Source organism: Caretta caretta, chromosome 2, assembly GCF_965140235.1.
Source record: "Caretta caretta isolate rCarCar2 chromosome 2, rCarCar1.hap1, whole genome shotgun sequence".
Classification (NCBI taxonomy): Eukaryota; Metazoa; Chordata; order Testudines; family Cheloniidae; genus Caretta; species Caretta caretta.
In genome coordinates, this window is record NC_134207.1 from 186,401,940 (window position 1) to 186,428,769 (window position 26,830).

Sequence of the window (26,830 nt, forward strand, 5' to 3'; positions counted from 1 at the left end):
GTTTTGTGACTCGCTGTCCCCTGCCCTGAAGCACAAAGATACCAAAATGAGAGCAGCCCTCACAGCTGAGAAGCGAGTGGCGATAGCCCTCTGGAAGCTTGCAATGCCTGACAGCTACCGGTCAGTTGCGAATCAATTTGGGGTGGGCAAATCTACTGTGGGGGCTGCTGTGATCCAAGTAGCCAGTGCAATCATTGACCAGCTGCTATCAAGGGTAGTGACTCCGGGAAATATGCAGGCCATTGTGGATGGCTTTGCTGTGATGGGGTTCCCTAACTGCGGTGGGGCGACAGACGGAACGCATATCCCTATCTTGGCACCGGACCACCTTGGCAGCCAGTATGTAAACCACAAGGGGTACCTTTTCAATGGTGCTGCAAGCACTGGTCGATCACAAGGAATGTTTCACCGACATCAACGTGGGATGGCCGGGATAGGTGCATGACACTTGTGTCTTCAGGAACTCTGGTCTGTTTGAACAGCTGCAGGAAGGAACTTACTTCCCAGACCAGAAAATTACTGTTGGGGATGTTGAAATGCCTATAGTTATCCTCGGGGACCCAGCCTACCCCTTAATGCCATGGCTCTTGAAGCAGTACACAGGCAGCCTGGACAGTAGTAAGGAGCAGTTCAACTATAGGTTGAGCAAGTGCAGAATGGTGGTAGAATGTGCATTTGGAGGTTTAAAAGCACGCTGGTGCAGTTTACTGACTAGGTTAGATCTCAGTGAAACCAATATTCCCATTGTTATTGCTGCTTGCTGTGTGCTCCACAATATCTGTGAGAGTAAGGGGGAGACATTTATGGCAGGGTGGGAGGTTGAGGCAAATTGCCTGGCGGCAGATTACGCACAGCCAGACACCAGGGCGATTAGAAGAGCACAGCTGGGTGCGCTGTGCATCAGAGAAGCTTTGAAAATCAGTTTCATGACTGGCCAGGCTATGATGTGACAGTTCTGTTTGTTTCTCCTTGATGAAAACCCGCCCCCTTGGTTGACTCTACTTCTCTGTAAGCCAACCAACCTCCCCCTTTCAATCACCGCTTTCAGAGGCAATAAAGTCATTATTGTTTCAAAATCATGCATTCTTTATTATTTCATCACACAAATAGGGGGAAAACTTGCAAGGTAGCCCAGGAGGGGTGCATGAGGAGGGAAGCACCGGGTGGGGTGGTGGATGAGGGGAGGAGGGAAGGACAATGTCACACTACAATTCAAAACTTATTGAATACCAGCCTTCTGTTGCTTGGGCAATCCTCTGGGGTGGAGTGGCTGGGTGCCCGTAGCCTCCCACCGCGTTCTTGGGTGTCTGGGTGAAAAGGATATGGAACTTGGAGAGGAGGACAGACGTTATTCGGGGGCTGCAGCGGTGGTCTGTGCTCCTGCTGCTTTTCCTGCAGCTCCACCAGACTCCAGAGCATGTCAGTTTGCTCCCCCATTAGGCTCAGCACTGCATCCTTCCTCCTCTCAGCATGTTCCTCCCTCCTCTCATCGTGTTCAGTAATGCTTTTTTGGACTCTGCCATTGTTTGCCTCCATGCATTCTGCTGAGCTCTTTCAGTGTGGAAGGACTGCATGAGCTATGAGAACATGTCATCACAAGTGCATTTTTATCGCCTTCTAATCTGCACTAGCCTCTGGGACGGAGATGATAGTGGAGCATATAAACATTTGCAGCTGTGGAAGGAAAAAAAGAGAGAGTAGTATTTAAAAAGATACATTTTGGAGAACAAAAGGAAGACTATTTCACACTGAATCAAGCGATTCACATTACATAGCACATGTGCTTCACCCCCTCCCCTCCACCACGTGGCTAGTGTCAGGGAAGATCCCTCTCAGCCAAACGCAAACAGCTCAGCATGAACAGGCCTCCCCCACCGCATGACAAAGGCTTTTAGAGTACCTCAAGGAGAGCTTCATGAAGCTGTCTCTGGAGGATTTCCGCTCCATCCCCAGACACGTTAACAGACTTTTCTAGTAGCTATACTGGCCACAAAAGCATCCCAAGTCTTCAGGGCAAATTAATCATTAAACATTCTTGCTTTTAAACCCTGTATTCTATTTACAAAGGTACAGTCACCAGAGGTGCCTTCTCTGGCTTCATGGTCAAGGAGCCTGCCTTGGAAGGGTTGGGAGGGTATTGGCTCCAGGGTGATGAACAGTTCCTGGCTGCTGGAGAGAAGGGATTCTCCGCTTGCCTGCTGTGCGCTATCCTCAACCTCCTCCTCCTCATTTTCCTCATCCACAAAATCCTCATCTCTGTTGCGTGAGACTCCCCCCTTGCAGGTGTCCATGGACAGTGGTGGGGTAGTGGTAGGGGCCCCCCCTAGAATTGCATGCAGCTCATTATAGAAGTGGCATGTATGGGGCTCTAACCCGGAGCAACTGTTTGCATCCTTTGTTTTTTGGTAGGCTTGTCTCAGCTCCTTAACTTTCACACGGCACTGCTGTGTGTTCCTGTTGTAGCCTCTGTCCATCATGCCCTTGGAGATTTTGGCAAAATATATTGGCATTTCATCTTTGGAACGGAGTTCTGCCTGCATGGATTCTTCTTCCCATACAGCAATCAGATCCAGTACCTCCTGTTTGGTCCATGCTGGAGCTCTTTTGTGATTCTGGGACTCCATGGTCACCTGTGCTGATGAGCTCTGCATGGTCACCTGTGCTGATCAGCTCGCCACGCTGGCCAAACAGGAAATGAAATTCAAAAGTTCCTGGGGCTTTTCCTGTCTACCTGGCCAGTGCATCTGAGTTGAGAGTGCTGTCCAGAGTGGTCACAATGAAGCACTCTGGGATAGCTCCCAGAGGTCAATACCATCGAATTGCATCTACACTACCCCAAATTTGACCCAGCAAGGTAGATTTTAGCGCTAAACCCCTCACCGGCGAGGAGTACAGAAATCGATTTTAAGAGCCCTTTAAGTCGAGAAAACAGGCTTGGTCGTGTGGATGGGTGCAGGGTTAAATCGACTTAACACTGCTAAATTTGACCTAAACCCGTAGTGTAGAGCAGGGCTAATTCTGTAGCATAGACCAGGCTTAGGACATGTAAGGAACTAGCTGATCCATTCTTGGAATTGTTAGTGATTATCCCTGAAGCTCATGGAGGATACGTGAGGGTCCAGAGGACTGGAAAAGGGTAAACACAGAACCTGTCTTTAAAAAGTGGAACAAAGAGAACTTATAGACCAGTTAGGAATTATAGACCAGGGGAATTATAGACCAGTTAGCCTAACTTCAATACCTGGAAAGATACTGGTACAAAATATTAATCAATTTGTAAGCACCTTGAAAATAATAGGGTTATAAGTAATAGTCAACATGGATTTTTCAAGAATAAATCATGCCAAACCAACCTTATTCCCTTCTTTGATAGGGCTATTGGCCTAATGGGTGGTGGGGAGCTATTGACTTGATATATCTAGATTTTAGTAAGGCTTTCGACACAATCCCACAGGACAATTTCATAAGCAAACTAAGGAAATATAGTCTAGATCAGTGGTCCCCAAACTTTTTACCTCATGACCTCCTTACCCCACTCCACACCCCTCTACTCCCAGCCCCTGAGCTGGGGTTAGGAACCAGACCACGGTTGTGGCTGGAGCCATGGCTGGGAGCTGGGCCACAATTGGGGCCAGGGGCTGAGGCTGGAGCTGTGGCTGGGCTAGGAGCCAGAGCCACAGCTAGGAACAGGGCTGGGGCTGCGGCTGGGCTGCAGTTGGGGCCCAAGGCTGGTGGCAGGGCTGGAGCTGTGTCTATGGCCAGGAGTGAAGGCACAGCCGGGCCAGCAGGCAGGGCCACACCCAGGTACAGAGCTGTGGCCAGGCTGGGAGCCAGGGGATGAGGCAGGGGCCGCAGCTTGGGGTGGGGCAAGGAGTGGAGCAGGAGGAGAACTAGGGAATAGAGCAGGATTGGATGGTGTCCTCTTTCCCCTTGGGGGCTAGCCTGGGCCTTGCCACACGCTCCCGAATGTTCCTCCATTACCCACTAGGGGGCATGACCCACAGTTTGGGAACTACTGGTCTAGATAAAACTACCGTAAGGTGGATTGAAAGCCCATATTCAAAAAGTAGTTAATGGTTTTCATTCAAACTGGGAGGACATATCTAGGGCATCTCCCAGGGAGTCTGTCCTGAGTCCAGTACTATTCAACATTTTCATTAATGACTTTTACAATGGAGTGGAAGTATGCTTATAAAATTTGTGGAGGATACCAATTTGTAAGTTGCAAACACTTCGGAGGACAGGATTCAAAATAACCTTGACAAATTGGTCTAAAACTAACAAGATGAAATTCAATCAAGACAAGTGCAAAGCATTACACTTAAGAAGGAAAAAAAATCAAATGCACAAATATAAAATGGGGGATAGCTGGTTAGGCTGTAGTAGTGTGTCATGGGCCAGCCCCTCTTCTTCTGGGCCTGACTGCCCTCACAAATAAGTCCAGGGGGACTTCAGCTCTGTGCAACACCTGTGTCCTTTATTCTTTAAGCTTTTTCCCCACCACCAGCGTCTAACTATATACAATCCTTATATGTTTCTCACCTACCATAGGCTGGGCAGTAACCAACTCGAGGACTTCTGCTTGCTTTTGCTTTTTCCCTCCCTCTCCTTCCCAGCCTTTGTAGCTCCTGGCCTATCAGGCTGGCAGGTATTGCATCGTCCCTTGTCTGTTGGGTAATGGCATAGTGTGACGTGAAGGTGTGGATGGAAGACCATGTTGCTGCCTTGCCTATGTCCTGGATAGGGACCTGCACCAGGAATGCTGTAGATGAGACCTGCATTCTCATGGAGTGTGCCGTAAGCGGAAGGGCTGGAATTTTTGCCAGGTTGTAGCAAGTCCTGATACAGGATGTGATCCATGATGAAATGCACTGGGATGAGATCGGGAGCCTCCTCATCCTTTCTGCAATTGCAATAAAGAGCTGTGGTGACTTACGAAATGGCTTTGTGTGCCCAATGTAGAATGCTAGGGCACGCCTAACATCCAGGGAATGAAACATGCATTCTGTTATTGGCATGGGGCTTAGAGAAGAACACAGGTAAAACTATGTCTTGGTTCACATGAAACTGGGAGACTACCTTTGGCAGAAATGCAGGGTGAGGGCATAGCTGCACCTTGTCTTTATAAAAGACCATATAGAGGGGCTTGGAAGTCAGCACTCTGAGCTCGAATACCCTTCTGGCCAAGGTTATGGCCACCAGAAAGACCACCTTCCAGGAAAGGTAAGAAAGAGGGCAGGTTGCCATGGGCTCAAAAGGGGGCCCCATGAATGCAGACAGGACCTGGCTGAGATCCCACTGGGGAACAGGCCGTTGTACCTGGGGATAAAATCTGTCCAAGCCCTTGAGAAACCTGCCCACCATGGGATTACCGAAGACTGACCTACCTGCTGCCCCTGGGTGAAAGGCCGAAATGGCAGCCAGGTATACCCTGAGAGATGATATTGCCAGCCCCTGCTGCTTAAGGTATAACAGGTAGTCCAAAATAAGGAGAATTGGCACTAGCTGCAGTTCGGTTCCCCTCTGCAGAGACCAGATGGAAAAACGCTTCCACTTTGCCAGGTACCTGGCATGAGTGGAGGGTTTCCTACTTCCCAATAGGACCTCTCTCACTGGGTCTGAACACTGAAGCTCAAGAGGGGTCAGCCATCGAGTTTCCACGCCATGAGGAGGAGGGACTCCAGATTGGGGTGTTGCAGACAGCCATGGTCCTGTGTGATTAGGGTCGGGCACACAGGAAGTGCTACTGGTCTCTCCACTGAGAGGTTCCTCAACATGGTGAACCAGTGCTGGCAGGGCCACGCTGGTGCTATGAGGATCAAGGAAGCCCTGTCCCAGCGAGTCTTGAAGAGGACTTTGTGTATGAGAGGGAAGGGCGGGAACGTGTACAATGGGTGACTCGTCCATGAAAGCTGAAAGGCGTCCGCAATGGAGCCTGGGCTGTGGTTCAGGAAAGAGCAGAATCGCTAGCACTTCCAGTTGCTCTGTGTGGAGAACAGGTCTATGTAGGGAGAGCCCCACCTCTGGAAAATCGAGTGCACTATGTCCGGCCTGAGGTACCATTCATGACCATAAAACGAGCGGCTGAGATGATCAGCTAGCTCATTTTGGGCTCCTGGAAGATGCGATGCCTCTAGGTGTATCGAGTGGGCAATGCAAAAATCCCACAGCTCGAGGGCTTCCTGGTACAGGGGAAAGGAGCGAGCACCACCCTGTTTGTTTATATAGAACATCGCTGCAGTGTTATCCGTCAGTAGCACCGACACACATGCATAGGTGCCAACTTTTTCCTGCGCCAGTGGGTGCTTGCTTCCTGCCCTGCCCCCCGGCCCTGCCCCGACTCCACCCCCCGCCCCACCCCCTCCTGCCCCTGCCCCGCCCCCATTCAACCCCTTCCCCAAAGTCCCCGCCCCAACTCCTCCCCTTCCCTGCCCCTTTTGGACTCCTTCCTCAAATCTCTGCCCCAGCCCAGTCTCCTCCCTGGAGCGCGCCGCGTTCCTCCTCCTCCCCCTTCCCTCCCAGCATTTGCTGCCGCTAAATAGCTGTTTCATGATGCAAGCGCTGGGAGCTGGGGGAAAAGCGGGATATGGTGCATTCAGGGGAGGAGGCGGAGGTGAGCTGGGGGGCGGGGGGCAAGCTGCCGGTGTGTGCAGAGCACCCACCAATTTTCCTGTGGGTGCTCCAACCGTGGAGCACCCATGGAGTTGGCGCCTATGCACACATGCACCCTGCAGGAGGGCCTGGAATGCTTGCCAGGCCAGACGAACTGCCCTCAGCTCCCTTACACTGATATGCAGCAATAGTTCTGTGTGGGACCATAGGCCTTGGGTTCTGCTATTGCCCAGATGCGCTCCCCAACCGCGAGCCGAGGCATCCGTGACTAGGGATAACATAGGCTGGGGTTTGGCAAAGGGTATTCCCACACAGACAACTTGCAGTTGCAGCCACCAATGGAGAGACTCGAGGATGGGAGGGGGGAGGGTAACTATCGTGTCCAGTGGGTCCCTACCCGGCCTGTGCACCCGTCCCAACCACGCCTGGAGGGGCCGAAGGCATAACCTGGCATGCTGGACCATGTATGTACAGGCTGCCATACGCCCCAATAGTTTCATGCAATTTCTGGCCATGATTGTAGGAAATCGGCGAAAGTTTTCGATAATGTCCATCAGTGCTTGGAAGCGCAGCTCGGGCAGGAATGCCCTGCCCTGCATGGAGTCCAAGAGAGCCCCTATGAATTCTATTCTCTGCATTGGGGCTAGTGTGGATTTGGGCACATTCAATGTGAGGCCTAGCTTGCGGAATGTGGCCCAGGCCAGGGACACATGCTCTGAGGCCCATGCTTGTGACTCAGCCTTGACGAGCCAGTCGTCTAGGTACGAGAATACTTGCAACCGTCGTTTGCGGAGGAAGGCTGCCACAACCACCATATACTTGGTGAATACCTGGGGGGCCGCCGACAGCCCAGATGGGAGCACCCTGAACTGATACTCCTGGCCACTGACCACGAATCTCTGGAATCGTCTGTGGGCCAGGATAATGGATATATGGAAGTATGCATCTTTCAAGTCGAGGGCGGCATACCAGTCCCCTGGATCCGGGGAAGGAATGATGGCGGCCAGAGAGATCATGCAAAACTTCACTTTCCTTATGAATGTGTTGACGTCTTGCAGATCCAGGATAGGCCAGAGCCCACCCTTGACCTTGGGGATGAGGAAATAGTGGGAGTAGAACCCCTTGCCCCTGAACTCCTGAGGAACCTCCTCTATTGCCCCTAGAGCGAGAATGATTGCACCTCCTGCAAGAAGAGTTGTTCATGAGAAGGGTCCCTGAAGAGGGACGGGGAAGGGGGGTGGGAGGGAACAGAACTGGATAGAATATCCCACCCCTACTGTGCTGATGACCCACTGATCTGATGTGATCTGGGACCAAGCATGGTAGAAGTGGGAGAGTCGATTCACAAAGGGAGGATAAGGATCTGAGACTGAAACTGATGCTCCATCCTCAGGCGTATCTTCAAAAGTTTGGCTTCGGGACAGGGGACTGTTTGACTGAATCCTGGCCTTGGCCTGAGGAGGACTGTGGTGGGCGCCTCCTATTATTTCTGCCCCATCTCCTTGACGAGTCTCGCCTAGGAGGCCCAGAATAGGAGCAGGGTAGAAGCAGGACGGGGGCTGAGGCTTAAAAAGCTTTCTTTGAGGTGCAGGAGTATGGATCCCCAAAGATTTCAAAGTTCCCCGCGAGTCCTTAAGGCTGTGCAGGCGAGAGTCTGTATTTTGGGCGAACAGGCCCGCACAGTCAAGGGGAGGTCCTGAACTGTGTTCTGGACCTCAGGTGGTATCCCAGAGACCTGGAGCCATGCACTGCACCTCATTGTGATAGCAGTGGCCATGGTCCGAGCCCCCCAGTCACGCCACATCTAACGCGGCCTGGAGGGAGGTTCTGGAGACCACCCTCCCCTCCTCAAGGAGTGCACTAAACTCCTTGCGCGAGTCAACCAGGAGCAACTCCTGGAACTTGCCAGCAAGTTCCACGATGATGAAACAGAGGTGCCGCAAAGGGTGGCGGAGCCACATGCAGTGCCGGGACAGATGCTGCAGCCGGTATTGCTGCCAGTGCCTGGGCTTGCGGTGCTGGGGCCCGCACCTGCGGGGCCAGGACGGAGCCGTCATGGCAATGAGGTCCCGTGCTGCCTCGTAGATATCTGGAATGGAGGGAAGGTCGAGCTTTTCGTCCAAATCATCCCAAGCTGGGGAGTCCACCAGCACCAGACTCAACGGGCCTCCTGTTGGGGCCGGAGTCAACGGTGCCGGGTCTTGAGGCCCAGACCGTGGGTGTCCCGCCAGAGGACGCACCCTGTTGGAGTCTCCTCATGGCTTCTTGACAGAGGAACGTCCCCTGTCTGCCTTCTTTTTCTTATGCGGCACCGTGGAATGTAAGTGGTGCCACCTGGTGGCACTGGCCTTACGAGTCGGGGAGCGGCACTGGTGCTCCTTGGAGGAGTCCTTCCTCAGTGCCGGGGTGCTGTGCACCGATGATGCTGGTGCTGCTTCCCGTGCCGGCTGTGGGCGGAGGGCCGACTCCATCAGGAGGAGCTTCAAATGATAGTCCTGCTCTCTCTTAGTTCTGGGTCTGAAGCTCCTGCAAATTGGGCACTTATCTGTCTGATGGCCCTCTCCTAAACACTTGAGACAGGCAGCGTGTGGATCGCCTGTGGGCACAGGTTTTGCACACCTCTTACACACCTTAAATCCCTGTGACCGAGGCATGCCCCGATGCCTGGGGAAACTAGGGCATGGGGTAAGCCCCCCGAAGTAAGTCCAACTAGCCATAAACTACTATATAACGAACTAACAACTATGTGGAATGAAGAACAACAACAATGAAGAAAAGGGAACCACTAGGTAAGCAGTGAATGCAAGAGACTGAACTTGTGAATGCAAGAGACTGAACTGCTCCAATGACCATCACTGGCAGTAAGAAGGAACTGAGCAGGCAGCAGGTCAGCAGGTACCTATATACACTGCCATAAAGGCGCCGCTCCAGGGGTCTCCACAGCTGACCTGATGGGTACCGCTAGGGGAAAAACCTTCCAACGATCATGCACATGGCGCATGCCTACCTATTGGAACCTATTGGAATGCACATGAGCAATCACTCGAAGAACAACTTATGCTGCTCAGGAGTGTGAAAAAAACACCCTCCCAAGCGACATAAATTACTCTCTCCCACCAACATAGCTCTCCCACCAACATAGCTACCACCACTTGTTGGGGTATTTTAATTACGTCGACAGGAGAGCTCTCTCCCGTTGGCATAGAGTGGTTACATGGGAGATCTTACAGAGGGGCAGCTACATCGATACAGCTGTGCCACTGTAAACTCTGTGGTGTAACACTGAGATAAATCCCAAGAAGCAGATTAGTTTGGAGAGAATCAGAGCCATAATTTGAGTCCCAGGTGTGCACAAAATCATGTTATATAAATCAGGTGATTTTGTAAAGTGCTAATTTGTGGCGGGGGAGCTGTATCTCAAGAACCACTTATACAAATGACCACACATTTGAACTATTAATCCTACCCCACATCCCATAAGACACAGTAAATCTCAAGACAAATAAAGCATGTGGTTTGTAGAACACTTAGAACTAGGGGTGACCAGATAGCATGTGTGAAAAATCAGGACAGGGTGGGGGGATTAAGAGGCGCCTATATAAGACAAAGCCCATAATATCGGGACTGTCCCTATAAAATAGGGACATCTGGTCACCCTACTTAGAACAGTTGTCTTTTAAACAGTAAATGAATCTTAATATTAACTATAGCCAACTGCCACTCTGCTATTATGACAGGTTTCAGCGTAGCAGCCGTGTTAGTCTGTATCCACAAAAAAAAAAAGGAGTACTTGTGGCACCTTGACAATGCATGGATCCAATGAAGTGAGCTGTAGCTCATGAAAGCTTATGCTCAAATAAATTTGTTAGTCTCTAAGGTGCCACAAGTACTCCTTTTCTTTCTGCTATAATACAGGCCCGGTTCCTAGTGCTCTGTGCAGCACTAGAGGGCAGCATTAACTCTGCTAATGAGAAGTTAAGGATTCCTTAAAGTAAACCACTACACCTGAAAGAACATTTGTTACTCTAGTTTCATTGCCCATGCTGAGTGAAATGCAAAAAAGAAATCAACGGGTGAAAATAAATTAGATTTTTAAAAAACTTTCAGTTTTCATAATTTAATGATTTATTATAAAAGCGCAAAATAGTGTTCTTATTAATACCTTTCTTCAAATGATTTCAAAACAATTTACAAATATCAAGCCTCCTCATCACATCCCACTGAGGCAGGCAAGGGTCTGTGCACTCTGTGGCACAATGAGACCATTTGGCCCCCTGATTATTACAGGTCGAGCCCGACTGGGCAGAGGGTGTAGGCGGGTGGCTTGGGAGGTGCTTGTAGCCCTTGGCTCATTTATGGGGCTGGTCCTGCCGAGGCTGACTCCCTTGGCCCCGTGGCTGCTGCAGTTTGAACTGCTTACGCACCAGGGCTGGGACGTAGAGACCCAGGGTTTTTAGGGTGGTGCCAGAGTCCATGAGGCCATGCAATTTGCTGTCTGTTTTTTCTGCAAATAGGGCCCAGCCATCGAAGGGCAGGTCCTGCAATGACTGCTGAGCCTCGGTAGACAACCCAGAGAGAGCAGCCAAGAGGCTCGCCACATGGAGATAGCGGAAGCCATGGGTGCGGGCAGCAGCATTCACAGCATCTGACGCCGCTTGAAGGGCCGCCCTGGCCAAGGTCATGCCCTCATTGAGGATTGCCCTGAACTCCTTCTTGGAAGACTCAGGGAGTGCCCCTTCGAACTTGGCCATGGCTTCACTGACATATTGAAGTCATATCGGCCAAGGAGGGATTGGTGGTTGGCCACTCTCAGCTAAAGGCTGGAAGACGAATAAACCTTTCATCCAAAAAGATCCATCCTCCTCAAGTCTTTATTTTTGGGGGTGGCCCCAGGTTGTCCCTGCCTCTTCTTGTGGTTAACTGCCTCAGCTACAAGGGAATTGGGGGCTGGGTGGCAGTATAAGTTCTCATGCCCTTTGGTTGGCACACAGTACTTGCATTCGGCCCTTTTAGAGATGGGGCCAAGGAAGAGGGGTTCTGCCACAGGGCATTAGTGATCTTAGAAACCCCTTCATGAAGGGGTAGAGCCACCCTGGCAGGAGCCGAGGAGCAGAGGACGTCGAACAGAGAGTCAGGGAGCGTGCACTATGATTCGGTTAACTCCCCTTCATAGGAAAAGCTAGAGAGCAAGAGGCTGCTGCAGGAAGGTCCAGCAAGGCAGGAGCACAAAGAAACAAAATGTCAGGTGTTTGGGGAGGCATATATCACAAATTCTTAGAAAAATCACAGATTCCACAAGCGGGGCATTGCAGAGTCCACAGAGCCCTGATTGGGGCAGCTCACAGCTGTGGAGCTGTTGTTCCAGGCTGTGTGACTTTGGTGAGCATCACTGCACTGGTTACGCTTTGTTTGCATTTTCAAAGTTCTGCATGCAACCAAAAGGACTAAAACTATTATTTAAAAAAATGAAAACTGAGATTCTGGAGCACAATTCTGGTGCATGAGGTGAACTCCCTGGCAAATGCAACAGAATCCATGAGGTTCTAAGGTGAGTAGTATTATATTCATAGAATCATAGAATATCAGGGTTGGAAGGGACCTCAGGAGGTCATCTAGTCCAACCCCCTGCTCAAAGAAGGACCAATCACCAACTAAATCATCCCAGCCAAGGCTTTGTCAAGCCTGACCTTAAAAATATCTAAGGAAGGAGATTCCACCACCTCCCTAGGTAACGCATTCCAGTGCTTCACCACCCTCCTAGTGAAAAAGTTTTTCCTAATATCCAACCTAAACCTCCCCCACTACAACTTGAGACCATTACTCCTTGTTCTGTCATCAGCTACCACTGAGAACAGTCTAGATCCATCCTCTTTGGAACCCCCTTTCAGGTAGTTGAAAGCAGCTATCAAATCCCCCCTCATTCTTTTCTTCCGCAGACTAAACAATCCCAGTTCCCTCAGCATGTCCTCATAAGTCATGTGTTCCAGTCCCCTAATAATTTTTGTTGCCCTCCGCTGGACGTTTTCCAATTTTTTCACATACTTCTTGTAGTGTGGGGCCCAAAACTGGACACAGTACTCCAGATGAGGCCTCACCCATGTCGAATAGAGGGGAACGATCACGTCCCTCGATCTGCTGGCAATGCCCCTACGTATACATCCCAAAATGCCATTGGCGTTCTTGGCAACAAGGGCACACTGTTGACTCATATCCAGCTTCTCGTCCACTGTAACCCCTAGGTCCTTTTCTGCAAAACTGCTGCCGAGTCATTCGGTCCCTAGTCTGTAGCGGTGCATGGGGTTCTTCCATCCTAAGTGCAGGACTCTGCACTTGTCCTTGTTGAACCTCATCAGATTTCTTTTGGCCCAATCCTCTAATTTGTCTAGGGCCCTCTGTATCCTATCCCTACCCTCCAGCGTATCTACCTCTCCTCCCAGTTTAGTGTCATCTGCAAACTTGCTGAGGGTGCAATCCACACCATCCTCCAGATCATTTATGAAGATACTGAACAAAACTGGCCCGAGGACTGACCCTTGGGGCACTCCACTTGATACCGGCTGCCAACTAGACATGGAGCCATTGATCACTACCCGTTGAGCCCGACAATCTAGCCAACTTTCTATCCACCTTATAGTCCACCCCATACTTCTTTAACTTGCTGGCAAGAATACTGTGGGAGACCGTGTCAAAAGCGTTGCTAAAGTCAAGGAACAACACGTCCACCGCTTTCCCCTCATCCACAGAGCCAGTTATCTTGACATAGAAGGCAATTAGATTAGTCAGGCATGACTTGCCCTTGGTGAATCCATGCTGACTGTTCCTGATCACTTTCCTCTCCTCTAAGTGCTTCAGAATTGATTCCCTGAGGACCTGCTCCATGATTTTTCCAGGGACTGAGGTGAGGCTGACTGGCCTGTAGTTCCCAGGATCCTCCTCCTTCCCTTTTTTAAAGATGGGCACTACATTAGCCTTTTTCCAGTCGTCCGGGACTTCCCCGGATCGCCATGAGTTTTCAAAGATAATGGCCAATGGCTCTGCAATCACATCTGCCAACTCCTTTAGCACTCTCGGATGCAGCGCATCCGGCCCCATGGACTTGTGCTCGTCCAGCTTTTCTAAATAGTCCCGAACCACTTCTTTCTCCATGGAGGGCTTGTCACCTCCTCCCCATGCTGTGCTGCGTAGTGCAGTAGTCTGGGAGCTGACCTTGTTCGTGAAGACAGAGGCAAAAAAAGCATTGAGTACATTAGCTTTTTCCACATCCTCTGTCACTAGGTTGCCTCCATCATTCAGTAAGGGGCCCACACTTTCCTTGACTTTCTTCTTGTTGCTAACATACCTGAAGAAACCCTTCTTGTTACTCTTAACATCTCTTGCTAGCTGCAACTCCATGTGTGATTTGGCCTTCCTGATTTCAACTCCTGCATTCCCGAGCAATATTTTAATACTCTTCCCTGGTCATTTGTCCAATCTTCCACTTCTTGTAAGCTTCTTTTTTGTGTTCAAGATCAGCAAGGATTTCACTTTAAGTCAAGCTGGTCACCTGCCATATTTACTATTCTTTCTACACATCGGGATGGTTTGTCCCTGTAACCTCAATAAAGATTCTTTAAAATACAGCCAGCTCTCCTGGATTCCTTTCCCCCTCATGTTATTCTCCCAGGGGATCCTGCCCATCAGTTCCCTGAGGGAGTCAAAGTCTGCTTTTCTGAAGTCCAGGGTCCGTATTCTGCTGCTCTCCTTTCTTCCCTGTGTCAGGATCCTGAACTCAACCATCTCATGGTCACTGCCTCCCAGGTTCCCATCCACTTTAGCTTCCCCTACTAATTCTTCCCGGTTTGTGAGCAGCAGGTCAAGAAGAGCTCTGCCCCTAGTTGGTTCCTCCAGCACTTGAACCAGGAAATTGTCCCCTACCCTTTCCAAAAACTTCTTGGATTGTCTGTGCACCGCTGTATTGCTCACCCAGCAGATATCAGGGTGATTGAAGTCTCCCATGAGAACCAGGGCTTGCGATCTAGTAACTTCCGTGAGTTGCAGGAAGAAAGCCTTGTCCACTTCATCCCCTGGTCCAGTGGTCTATAGCAGACTCCCACCATGACATCACCCTTGTTGCTCACACTTCTAAACTTAATCCAGAGACACTCAGGTTTTTCTGCAGTTTCATACTTGAGCTCTGAGCAGTCATACTGCTCCCTTACATACAGTGCAACTCCCCCACCTTTTCTGCCCTGCCTGTCCTTCCTGAACAGTTTATATCCATCCATGACAGTACTCATATTCAGTTTGCTGATTGAGAAACTGAGGGCAAAAATCCATCCCATTGCAGAAGACCTGCACGTGCTTTATGCCCCAAGACTCCTAGTCCTATTTTCTAACCACTAGAGCATGCTACTCCCAAATTTGTAACAGAGGCCCTCATAGCTTCCTCTTGCAAGAAAGCCTGTAGCTGCAGGGAGCTAAACTGGAAATACTTTGTTTGAGAGTTTCCTCCCAGATATTTCTCCCCAATTGTTTAGGGAGGAAGGTGTGGCTTCATGCTGGCTCTGGGTCTCTAGTCACTTCCGCATCTCTGTGCCGCAGCAGGGGTGCTATGTAGACAGACTACTGCAATCAAAAACTATGCCCACGTATCCCACACCGCACAGATCCTTTAAAGGGATTCCCAGCAAGGCTTCGACTAGAGCTGGGTAAAAAATGGTTTTCCTCCATATTTTTTTTGCCATTTTGCATCAGGATGAAACTGAGACGTTTCAAAAATTTTCTCAGTGAGTGCCCTAACCACTGGGTTATTAGCTGTTCTGATCTCTCTCTCACACTTGGTCCTTGTGACAAGAAATTCCATTCTGGAGCTGAGGAACCCTCCCATAGAAACTGATATATTGCCACAAAAAGTTTTGGTTTTGATGAATCAGTATCTTCCAACAAAACAACATTTTGTTAGAAAATTCCCGACCAGCTCTAGTTGGAACCTGCCCAAAACTGTATTACCTTTTTGCCCTGACTGTTACAAAGGGGAAGTGGGAGGATGCAATGCATCCCCTTGACTTGCCCACTCCTCGTCTGACTCACTTGCTGCCTCCGCTCATCCCCAGAAGCCAATGAATTCCTTTCCAGGACCTAGGGAAGGGGGAAACAATGAAATAGAGGTAGCTGACCCCTCCAACCTCCACAGAGGAGGAGGAAATTCATGTGCAGAGGGTGCACAGAACTAGGGGATACAATCGGGTTAAATAAAGTACCTTTTAAAACGCTGCATGATTTTCATCTCTTTTAACCTTCTAAGAGGATATTACAAACAATGGAGAGGAAAACAAAGTAAAAATCTAATAACAAACAAACAAAATAACCCTGATAGTGTCTTGTACATTTATGTTCTTCAGCAGATTAAACTGATCTCAATAAAAAACATGTGAACTTTATATTTTTAGTAATTATTGATTATTATTAATATTATTGCTTACTGGCCTGGCATCCTCTGCTTTCTCTCCCTGAGTCTGCTCAGTCCTCCAGGAATAAAGTGTGATTTTTACAGTTTACATTGCATTGCAATGATTTATATGTAGGTCCTGGCCTGTCACATGATGTCCTTTGACCTGTACAACATGATGTAAGTGTAAGAATCACACCCATTCTCACAGAACCATAACACAGTTTTCACCACACCACCCACAAACTGGGGTACATGCCTTTTTATTTTATTTTTGGCAGCTCCCTGAATTACTTTTAGGTACCTCTGCACGTTCCTACTTTTCATTTAACGAGGTGCAAACACTCTATATAAATAAAATAAAAAGCTCCCTGTGGCTAACAGACTGCTGCTGACTGCCACACACTGAAAAATGTTTGTCTCCACTGCTGTTGCTTAATAATTCAAATTTTATAAACAAAGAAATCATTCTCTCTTTCTCTCCCCCTCATCCCTCTCATCTGGTTTTGGGGGTTAGAAGCTTGGATATAGCTGCAAAAAATCCTTCAGCTGACAGTATACAGTGCTATCAATGCATACAATAGTTGTACAGTACTACCAGAGTTTTCCGAGTACCTCAGGCACACAGGCTCCACATCCCTTAGGATCCATATGTCCACCATTGCAGTGCTTGTATGTTAATGCTGCATTGTCTGTTGGATTTCAGAGGAACAGCCGTGTTAGTCTGTATTCGCAAAAAGAAAAGGAGTACTTGTGGCACCTTAGAGACTAACCAATTTATTTGAGCATGAGCTTTCGTGAGCTACAGCTCACTTCATCATGAAGTGAGCTGTAGCTCACGAAAGCTCATGCTCAAATAAATTGGTTAGTCTCTAAGGTGCCACAAGTACTCCTTTTCTTTTTGTCTGTTGGATATTTCAGTTCCCTTTACATAAGATTTGCCATCCAAGGCCAGGCACTTTCATTATTGTCTCATATCCTGTTTCCGGCATCAGCTGATGCTGGAGGCTTCAGAAGGTAAAAATTTGCCACAATAACAAAGTAATATTACTAAGTTATCGATTAAGATGCCCAGACAGGTTACATGAAGTTACACTGAGAGTCAGTGACACAATCAAGAATAGAATCCAGCTCTTCCGGGCTTCTATTCCTCTAACTACTAAAAACTACTATTTCTCAAATCTCCTCATAGGTGATTATGGGGACCAGATGTCCTGATTTTTTAGGGACAGTCCCAATTTTTTTTTTTCTTATATAGGCTCCTATTACCCCTGTCAGGGTTCCCTCCCCACTCTGAACTCAAGGGTACAGATGTGGGGACCCACATGAAAGACCCCCTAAGCTTATTTCTACCAGCTTAGGTTAAAACTTCCCCAAGGCACAAATTCTTTGCCCTTGGAGGGTACGCTGCCAGCACCAAGTGATTTAACAAAGAATCAGGGAAAGGACCACTTGGTGTTCCTATTCCCCCAAAATATCCCCCCAAGCCCTTCCATCCCCTTTTCTGGGGAGGCCTGAGAATAATATCCTAACCAATTGGTTACAAAGTGATCACAGACCCAAACCCCTGGGTCTTAGGACAATAGAGAAATCAGTCAGGTTCTTAAAAGAAGGATTTTATTTTAAAAAAAGGTAAAAATCACTTCTGTAAAATCAGGATGGAAAATAACTTTACAGGGTAACAAAAGATTTGAAAACACAACAGGACTTCCTCTAGGCATAGTTTCAAAGTTACAAAAATGGGAATAAACCTCCCTCCAGCAAAGGAAAAATTCACAAGCAAAACAAAAGATAATCTAACACGCCTTGCCTGGCTTTTACTTACATTTTTTGTAATATGAGAGACTTTTAGGATGGTTTATAGAAGGAGTTTTCTGACCTGATGTTTCTCTGCTTCCCAAGAGAACACACAAAACAAAGCCTTACCCCCCTCCCCCTGCCCACAAGATTTGAAAGTATCTTCTTTCCCCATTGGTCCTTTTGGTCAGGTGCCAACCAGGTTATCTGAGCTTCTTAACCCCTTACAGGTAAGGAGGAATTCTAGGCTACCCTTAGCTGTATGGTTATGGCAACCCCCTATTCCCATCCTGATTTTTCACACTTGCTGTCTGGTCACCCTATTGGTTATCAAATCTCTCCATCCAAGGACTAGAATCTTTCACAGGCCCTTGTTTTCAAAGGCATCTAGTTTTCTAGATAACATTTTAATAGGTCTTCAGCTCTTGCTACCATATGTTAGCACTGAGATTGCATTCCAGTTGAAAATTCTGTTTTGTTTTGGTACTGTGTATCTTTCATGTCCATATGTTGTTGAATTTACTGGATGCTGTGGATGCCTTTCCTATTCTTAATGTCACTTCTTTCTTGAGGTCTCCATTCACTAATATAGTAATGACCAAGTAAATGAACTGTTTCAGCCTTCTTGATGTTTTTGCCTTCTATCTTCCCTTTTTGAGAAAGGTTATTCAGAAGATGGTGATTGAGCAGCTTCAGTCCCATCTGGAAACAATTATATTTTCTGACACCTTTCATTCTGGATTAGATCATCCTACACCATGTAGAAAGACCTTAACATGATGGATCACCTTCTCCTAGCAATGGACAAAAGAGATATGTCTTTGCTACTAATGCTATATACAGGCTTCCACGGGAGGTTGTGGAATCCTGTCATTGGAGGTTTTTAAGAACAGGTTGTTAGACAAACACCTGCCAGGGATGATCTAGATATATTTGGTCCTGCCTCAGCACAGGGGCCTGGACTTGATGACTTCTTGAGGTCCCTTCCAGCCCTACATTTCTATGATTCTATACCAGCAAGAGAGAAAATCATAGGGTTTTGATATATAAAGGCTGTCCAATAAGGGGGAGAGAAGGGCTAGAAGGTACAAGTTATGACATGCCCTAACACAGTGGCTCTTAACCTTTCCAGACTACTGTACCCCTTTCAGGAGGCTGATTTGTCTTATGTACCCCAGGTTTCACCTCACTTAAAAACTACTTGCTTACAAAATCAGACATAAAAATACAAAAGTGACACAGCACAGTATGATTGAAAAAAATGCTTATTTTCCCATTTTTATCATATAATTATAAAATAAATCAACTGGAATATAAATATTGTACTTACTTTTCCATGTGTAGTATACAGAATAGTATAAACAAGTCATTTTCTGTATAGAATTTTAGTTTGTACTGACTTCGCTAGTCCTTTTTATGTAGCCTGTTGTAAAACTAGGCAAATATCTAGATGAGTTGGTGTACCTCCTGGAAGACCTCTGCATACTCCCAAGTGTAGATGTAACATTGGCTGAGAACCACTGCCCTAACAGATGTGTGCTGGAGATAAAATGTCTTGACAATAAAACAATATGCATGTGTTAGGACATAGTGAAGCCTAGCTTCTTGTTTCCTCCAGATGTGATATGACTCTTTGCATTGCCCAGAGACAAGCCAGGGCCCCTTACCAATGGGACATCCTTAACATTATTATTATTACTAATAATAATACCTAGTTCTTATATACCATTTAAGCACTGTATATTTGCATGTTGCTATATATGTGAATCATCACTGTCGGTATACTGTTCTGGAATACTTAAAAGATTATCAGCACACTAAACAAGTAACACCTCAATTCTGCAGGTCTGATGGATGATCCTCAATTTAGCATTTTAAAAGAGTAGCAAACTCCTCTTTTGGAGGCAGGAGCCAGGAAGGAATTTTTTACTGATCTTGTTTTTACCCACCCACAGACTGGCGTGCTTATTCTCCTTTGGCACAAAAAGATTTTAGAAGTTTAATAGAATGTTTGTTAAGGACTTAAAGATTTTAAAATTAAAAAAGTACAGGATACCATTTAATTACTATCTCATGCAGATGTAAAATTTAATACTTTCTAATGAATTTTTTAAAAATTCCAGGCTGCAAAACTAGTCCCCAAGAAGGCAAATATACATATACATGCTCCCCCCTGAAATAATTTAAATAGTTTATACCTAAACATTGGTGGTCTGTCTTGAGACAGATGGCCAAATTCTGCACGCTGTAGTTATGCATGTATTTTGGGGCCAATAGGATTTTTTTTTTTTGCATGAGTAAGACTACCAAAATATAGGCTCCTTTAGAAGGTTAACAAATAGCAAATATCAGGTTTGTTTTATTTCAGTAGCTACATCATTAGTAAAAGAATCAAATGAATAAATCCAAAGAACTCCAAAAGGTTCTTTTTCCCCTTGCTATCATGTTGTACATTAATATCTGTTATATTTAGCACACATTTGCTGTAATAAATAAAGTTATCAAATAATGACATTAGGCCAAGGACTGAATGGGCAGGAAACTGACCTAACTTCTAACCCCTAGTAGTGGTTGTCCTTCCAGGTTAGGTTTGAGACAGCTTGGCAGAGCAATGTAGAGAAGCTCCCTTCTATGTGTTTTCTGTGCATAAATAGAAGACTTCGAAGCTATCAATCAAAACCTTTGCAAGGATAAATTCACACAAGCCAGAGAGAGAGAGAGAGAATGCTGAGGGAGAGCATTATGTATCTAGATTAATCAAATCCATTCTATTTAAGATATTTCTAGGGCATCCAGCACCAAAGTCTCCTTTGAAGCTCACACACAGAGACTCTGGAGCTTGAGCCATTCCAACTAGACTGTGAAAATAACTTTCTGCAGGTTCAACACAGTAGCAACGTAGTCTGCACTGCAGCTAGGTATCAGCCCCCTTTCATTTACTACACTGAGGGAGGGGGAAGGCAGCGCTGGCCTCCGCTTGCTGTTTCCTCTCTCGATGGCTCTCCGTTTCTCCAGCAGGCTGGCGCGTTCCTGCCCAACCTCACATGTCTGGGGGGGGCGGAAGGGGGGGATCTTAAGAAGCCGAAAAAAACCCATCCCCAAACGAGACTATGAAAAACAACATTTCTGAGCTCTGCTCAGTTCCAATAGCAACACGAAACTATGTGCCGTTTATGTATTTCACGAAATGGCTCCTGGCACAACTGTCAGTCCCTTTCGGTCTGCATCCATTCCTGGGGGCTTCCTTTTAGTCTTATTTGGGCACGTGCTAGGGTGCGGGAGAATAAGGGACCGAGGAGTGCTGACAGAAGCTGCAATCTTCCCACACAAAGCTCTGTGAGTGCCCTTCATTCCCGAGCGGCCCTAACCCGTTAGTCTGTGCATAACTGGCTGATATACTTCTATCTTGATCTGCAGCCCTCACCCCAACCTCCCCTCCAGACCTCCAGCCAATGCACCTGGCTCCTGACCTGCACTAGCCTCTGCTCTGCCCTTTCAGTCCTGGGTTCCCACACAATTTAATCAATTCACCTCAGCCTGACCTGCAGCATCCCTCCTGCTATTCCAGCCCTAGGAATCCACGGTGCTCAGCCCAGGCACTCAGCCCTGATAACAGCACCCCTTGCTATCCCAGACCTGGACCTCTTCTGAGCTGAGGCTGCCAAACTGCGTGGTGATGATTATGCGGTGCCGACCACACAATCTCCATACATTTGAACCCAAATCTCCAGAGATGAAAGGCCCCTCCGTGAACTCACCACTCACAGCACCACCCCCTATCTAACTCCCCTTCTCCTTTCAGGCAGGGATTTCGCCCGCTTGATGCTTGCAGCTTCCCCCTTTCTCTCCCTCTGGGCTTTTATATTTCTTCCACTCTGACCCATTAAGTATTTACTGACAGCGCCATGTGACTTTTAACACCGGTCCTCCATGTGCACTGCCCTGCAGAATTGGGCCAGATAAAACCGCTCCCCAAACCCAGCTGGCGGGACATTTTCCTCCCCCTCCACTCTCTCACTGTAGCAGCCAAGCGAAGGATTCCTCTTTCTTTCCCTCTTTCTTTTCCCATCCCTCCCTCCTTTCGTGCAAGCCCAACACGCAGGATCCTGCCGAGGAAAAGTGCCCATTGAAATCATCACCACCACCGATCCTGCGCCTGAGGCTCATAGAAGAAATAAAACCCCTTTATAGCAAACCTCCTGCGGCTGAGGACTTAATAGCATGGCAATGGCTCCAGGCTCTAAGAGATTCACACTCACCTTTGTCCAGTACATGGGATCTGTCTGTTTCCTCCTCCAGATCGTCTCTGTTGAGGCTGATGGTGAGTTCAATGCAGTTCGGGCTGAGTTAGTATTAGTGGAATCCGATTGGTATGCTGTTATTGAAAGAAACAAAAAAACAACTTAAATATACGCCCCATTCCGGGTTAAGGAACGTCTGATTCTATTTTTTGAAACTCTCCAAATATCCTGGGGTTAAACAGAGAAAGGAATTAAGATCTCATAAAGATGAGATTATGGTATTAGAACAAAATTATGTGACAGGGAACTTGTCCAGGGGAAATAATAATAAAAAGGCAGGATAAGAAGAAGAAGAAGAAGAATTAGTTAAATTTTAGAGAGCTTCTCCCACAATCAGTAATGTCTCCCCAAATACCGAACTTGACATCTCAGTACAGGTCCCTCTGGGTTGTAAGCATCAGGTACCTGAAAAACAGGAAGACAAAAGTCAAAGACTTTCCCCTGTACCGTCTTCTCTCCGTTACTACACACGCTCAAGACATCTGCCAACCTTACTGCATGAGCGTAAATTGCTTCATTTCACTGCGAGGTGATTTCAATGGAACATGAATTTGGCTGAAAGCACCAGCTACTAGCTACCCTGAAATGATCCGTTTTGCTGTCTGACAATAATCTGAATGGACTGTACGCTTTTCCTTCCTAAAAGCCTGTACAGTTTTAACTATTTCACCTTAATTAATGGTGATCAAACTGCCTTAACAAGAACATGATTTATTTTAAAAACAAGTCTCTTTTCCTGGGAGAGAGCAGTGCTGAATGGCTAAGCTTGTTTCTTCATGCTCAAAATCAGGGTAGAGTTATGCCTGATTTCAGTTTTTTAAGTACACTAACCTCATTCCACTGATGTTTGCTATGTGATTACAGAGGATGTTAAGACAAACATTATTGAATAACAAGAATGTTTTCATTTTGCTCCGAGAATATTTCGTCTCAGTTTTTTGTCTTCGATTTTCATTTATTTCATTTGATAATCGAAATAAGAGAAGGAAGAAAAAATAGAGACAAACTTTCCTTGCATGTGTACGTTTATTGCATGCGGTGTATAATAAAGGTTTATGTAGCAGAACCCACTGTCATAAATTTGGTGACAATGAAATTGAGTTAAGAATGAAGAAGGAAAGGTCACATCCTTTCAAAGCACTGCAGCTTGCAAAACTGCAATTCCAGTTTTAGTGAAGGAACCTCTTATAGCAAAACTGCTTTGTGGGGAGAAAAAATACTTCACTATATTTGGAAACATGGAGACAGAGAAAAGAATAATTATTTTGCTTGGTTAAGAAAGCTTTTTCTTAAGTATCCGTCAGTGGTAGCTATCCCAGAGACCTTCTGGTTCCATCCTAAACTGACCTCCTCTGAGATAGCCAAGAGAAAAGGTGGGTGAGATAATATCTTGTATTGGACCAACTTTTACTGGTGAGAGAGACAAGCTTCGGAGCTTTTACACAGAGGAAAAAATGTTGTTGAACAGTATTTCAGTGACCATTTCTAAAGGCTTACTTAAGGGAGTTCATGACATATTTTAATGGGCATTCAATAGTTTGTCACATTCATCTTACACATGAAATGTACACAGATATGGTAAAATAATTAAAAATTACAGGGAAGAAGATGTAAAGAACAATATAAGTGCAAAGCATTATTATAAAATGATAAATAGTCTCCATTTTTATTTAACTTCTTCTAAATGACATTCTGGAAAACTTGTTGGTTCATTATTACCAAGCTATTCAAAGTGTTTTCTTAATATCGTGATTTAAGCCAACTCCTGTAATGCTGAGAAATCACTTTATGTGAAGTTATGTCACTATGTAGAATTGCCAGGTTTAAATAAATCTGAGAGTATAAACCAGGAACAATATTTCCTTTCATAATAGATTCTGAACTGGCCTGAACAGGAAACCATCTTCTCATTTGTGAAAATTATAGATGAAAATTTAATTTTACAGACAATTCCTGCTCTGTAAGGTTTGCAGATGTGAGTGGTGACATGACAAGGAACAATTCTGGATAATATATATATTTGTTACTTTTAACAAAAAATAACAATGTTTTGCAAACTGCTCAGGGGATTTAGAGTATACTTTGTAAAAACCTCATGAAACCAAGCCTGGTCTCTGTATAGGCAAACCTCAGAAACTTGTTACAATATATTACCCTAAGGGAGACGCTGGCTTTATTCTCTGACATGTAAATAATGACATAGTGTAGACAATATAACTAGAGATCATACAGGCCTGGTAGAGGTGTAAAGCCTCAAGCATTTTTTGATCTCTTTTGACTAATAGTTTTCCACAACACACATGGACGTGGTGTAGCTAGAATCCATGAAGATGTAGGTAGAAGCTAAAATAAAATATAATTTAGGATTTCTGTGTGACTTTTATAAGTTGAGGCTATGTCTACACTGGCAACTGAACAACAAAACTTTTGTCTTTCAGAGGTTTTAAATACCTCCACCTCCAGAAAGACAAAAGTTTTGCTGACAAAAAGCACCAGTGTGAACAGCTCTTTGTCAGCAGGAGCACTCTCATTGGGGATGGAAGTTTTTTGTCGGCAGGAGAGTGACAAACAGCGGCTACACTGTGTGCCATTTAGCGACACGGCTTCAGTGACACAGCCCTGTTGCTAAAAGCTGTGTAGTGTAGACATAGCCTAAATGTGTCTGCTAATGGCACCTGGACTGAGGTCAATCAGCTAGAAGCTTCCCTAAGACCATTTATCCTTTAATTTACACTGGTGTAAATCAGGAGTATTTTAACTCCATTAGAGTCAGTGGAGCTACTACAGAATAAAACAAGGGTAAGTAGAGAACTAAGCCCTAAGGCTGTTCATCCATGACAATCACAGGTAGATTCCAGATTTGTACATGGAGGGAACGTATATTCACAAGGATTTACATGGATAGCTTGCATTAGTACAACTACCTGCACATCAAAATAAACTCTAACCCTCACCCTTGTAAAGACGGAGATTCTAGCTATGTCATTATGATCATGACTGGCCTCAGCTATACCAGTATAAATGGGGAGTAACTGGAGTTTGCATTTACACTGAGTTAAATGAATCAGGCCCTGTGGAAGCTGTATAAGAATTAACACTTTTACTCTGTTTTACCTTTTTCAGAGCTGCCAAAATGTCCATATGTACCAACAGTAGTTTTCCATAGAACATTGGTCAGATGAACAAAATGTTGTAACAGTATGACAATAATTAATCAGTACAATTAATATAATATTGAAGTGAACATCAGTAGTTTACTTTTGGCAAAAGCTTGCAAAATTGCTCCAGCAAGAAGTAATTTTATTTTTTAAGTTTTGTGTTACATGCAAAACATTTTGCCCACTCCACTAATTGGGTCAGTACATAGACTGCAAGTGGAAGAAATTCCAGGAATTCTGAATCCATAAAGTTAGACACAATTAGACACTGGCCTGAGCTACAAAATTCTGACCTCAAACCATATCTAATGTTTCTAAAATTAGGCTTTGTGGGACTCAAATATGGGGTTTTGGTTCATTTCCCAAATACAATTGAGAGTATTCTCATCTCAATATGTGCTTACAAAACTGTCATTAATGTTCACACACACACACAGAGACAGAGTGCAGGTTAGACCCCACTATTTCAAATTTCAGATTTCTTCTTATGGAACCATCAGTAAACAAAAAAGCCAGAGGAACTAATGGACAGATGAAAAACTGATACATTTCAAAGAATAAGGGGAAAGTAATAAGAAGCAACTTCCTGTACTGAAAATGGATTAAGAAAGCTGTGACAAAGGCAGCTTCCAGTTCCCTCCTGAGCACTTGGTTCCTGTTGCTTTTATCTATTTAGATGGAAGGGGAAATTATTTTTAAAAAATGTAAAATAATAATAATAAAAAAAGTGACACTGATTCTTTACATTTAGGGTGTAAATCAAACCCAAGAGAATGAATGGGAATTTTCCTTTATCCTATTCTAGATGGTTTAGTGGTCTCTTCTGGCCTCAAACTCTATGATTCTATTTTTGTTTTATTATCTCCAGGCACTTGTGCATGAGCAGCACGTGCAAGCAATTCAGGTTTCCATTTACAAAGCACAGAAAATAAGTTTGTCAGCTGCATCAATAAATAAATAAAAATCCAGCCCTTATTATGGTAAAACAGAAGGTAAAATTGAATTTACCTGAGTAAGAATTGCAGAGTTGGTCTCCCACTTTGCTATTTCTCCAATTATGCAATATTTTAAGCAGTTTGAATTAAATAAGAAGCAATCAATCCTTTTAGATCCTTACAGAAATAAACTCTCCATTCATGAACAAGCACAGCTGATAATTGCCCAAATCTTGCTGTCTGTAATTGAACGCTCCACCCTTGCTATTACAGCCAAGGCCATTGTACTCCATAGCCATAGAAACAGCAATAAAATTGCTTTCTCACTACAGATGGAATAATGACCCCCACAAAATGTACCTCTCTCCATTTCCAAATGGTCACCACCTCTGGTTTGGTGTGACTCATCAGGTTATATAACTTTAGGGGACCAGCCTGCCGGCATCAGGTCATGGGGTCAGCAAACTAGGTGGGCATTTTTGGGGAGTCAGCAGGTCTGCATTGGATGGGCACAAACTGGGGGTGGGATTGGAGGAATCCATACCACTGGCCTACTGGTTTTTGGAGATTAAGCAGGAAAGGGGCTGTATTATTGTTCAA

At 45.9% G+C, this 26,830-nt stretch overlaps 1 protein-coding gene and 1 long non-coding RNA gene across 2 annotated transcripts in view; one reads left to right on the forward strand and one right to left on the reverse strand.

Annotated features, from left to right (window-relative positions):
- Positions 1-1,062: 1,062 nt before the first annotated feature.
- On the reverse strand, positions 1,063-25,665 carry LOC125631772 (uncharacterized). Its single transcript, XR_007355055.2, has 3 exons — positions 22,543-25,665; positions 22,096-22,211; positions 1,063-1,674 (listed from the first exon to the last, which is right to left on the reverse strand). It is a non-coding gene; the product is annotated as an uncharacterized LOC125631772 (long non-coding RNA).
- SUSD5 (sushi domain containing 5) overlaps positions 21,674-26,830 on the forward strand; it is a 77,300-nt gene continuing 72,143 nt past the window's right edge. Inside the window, exon 1 of the mRNA XM_048838959.2 lies at positions 21,674-22,157. Within this exon, the coding sequence (XP_048694916.1) occupies positions 22,058-22,157 (100 nt within the window). The 5' untranslated portion in view covers positions 21,674-22,057. The remainder of the gene's footprint in view (positions 22,158-26,830) is intronic.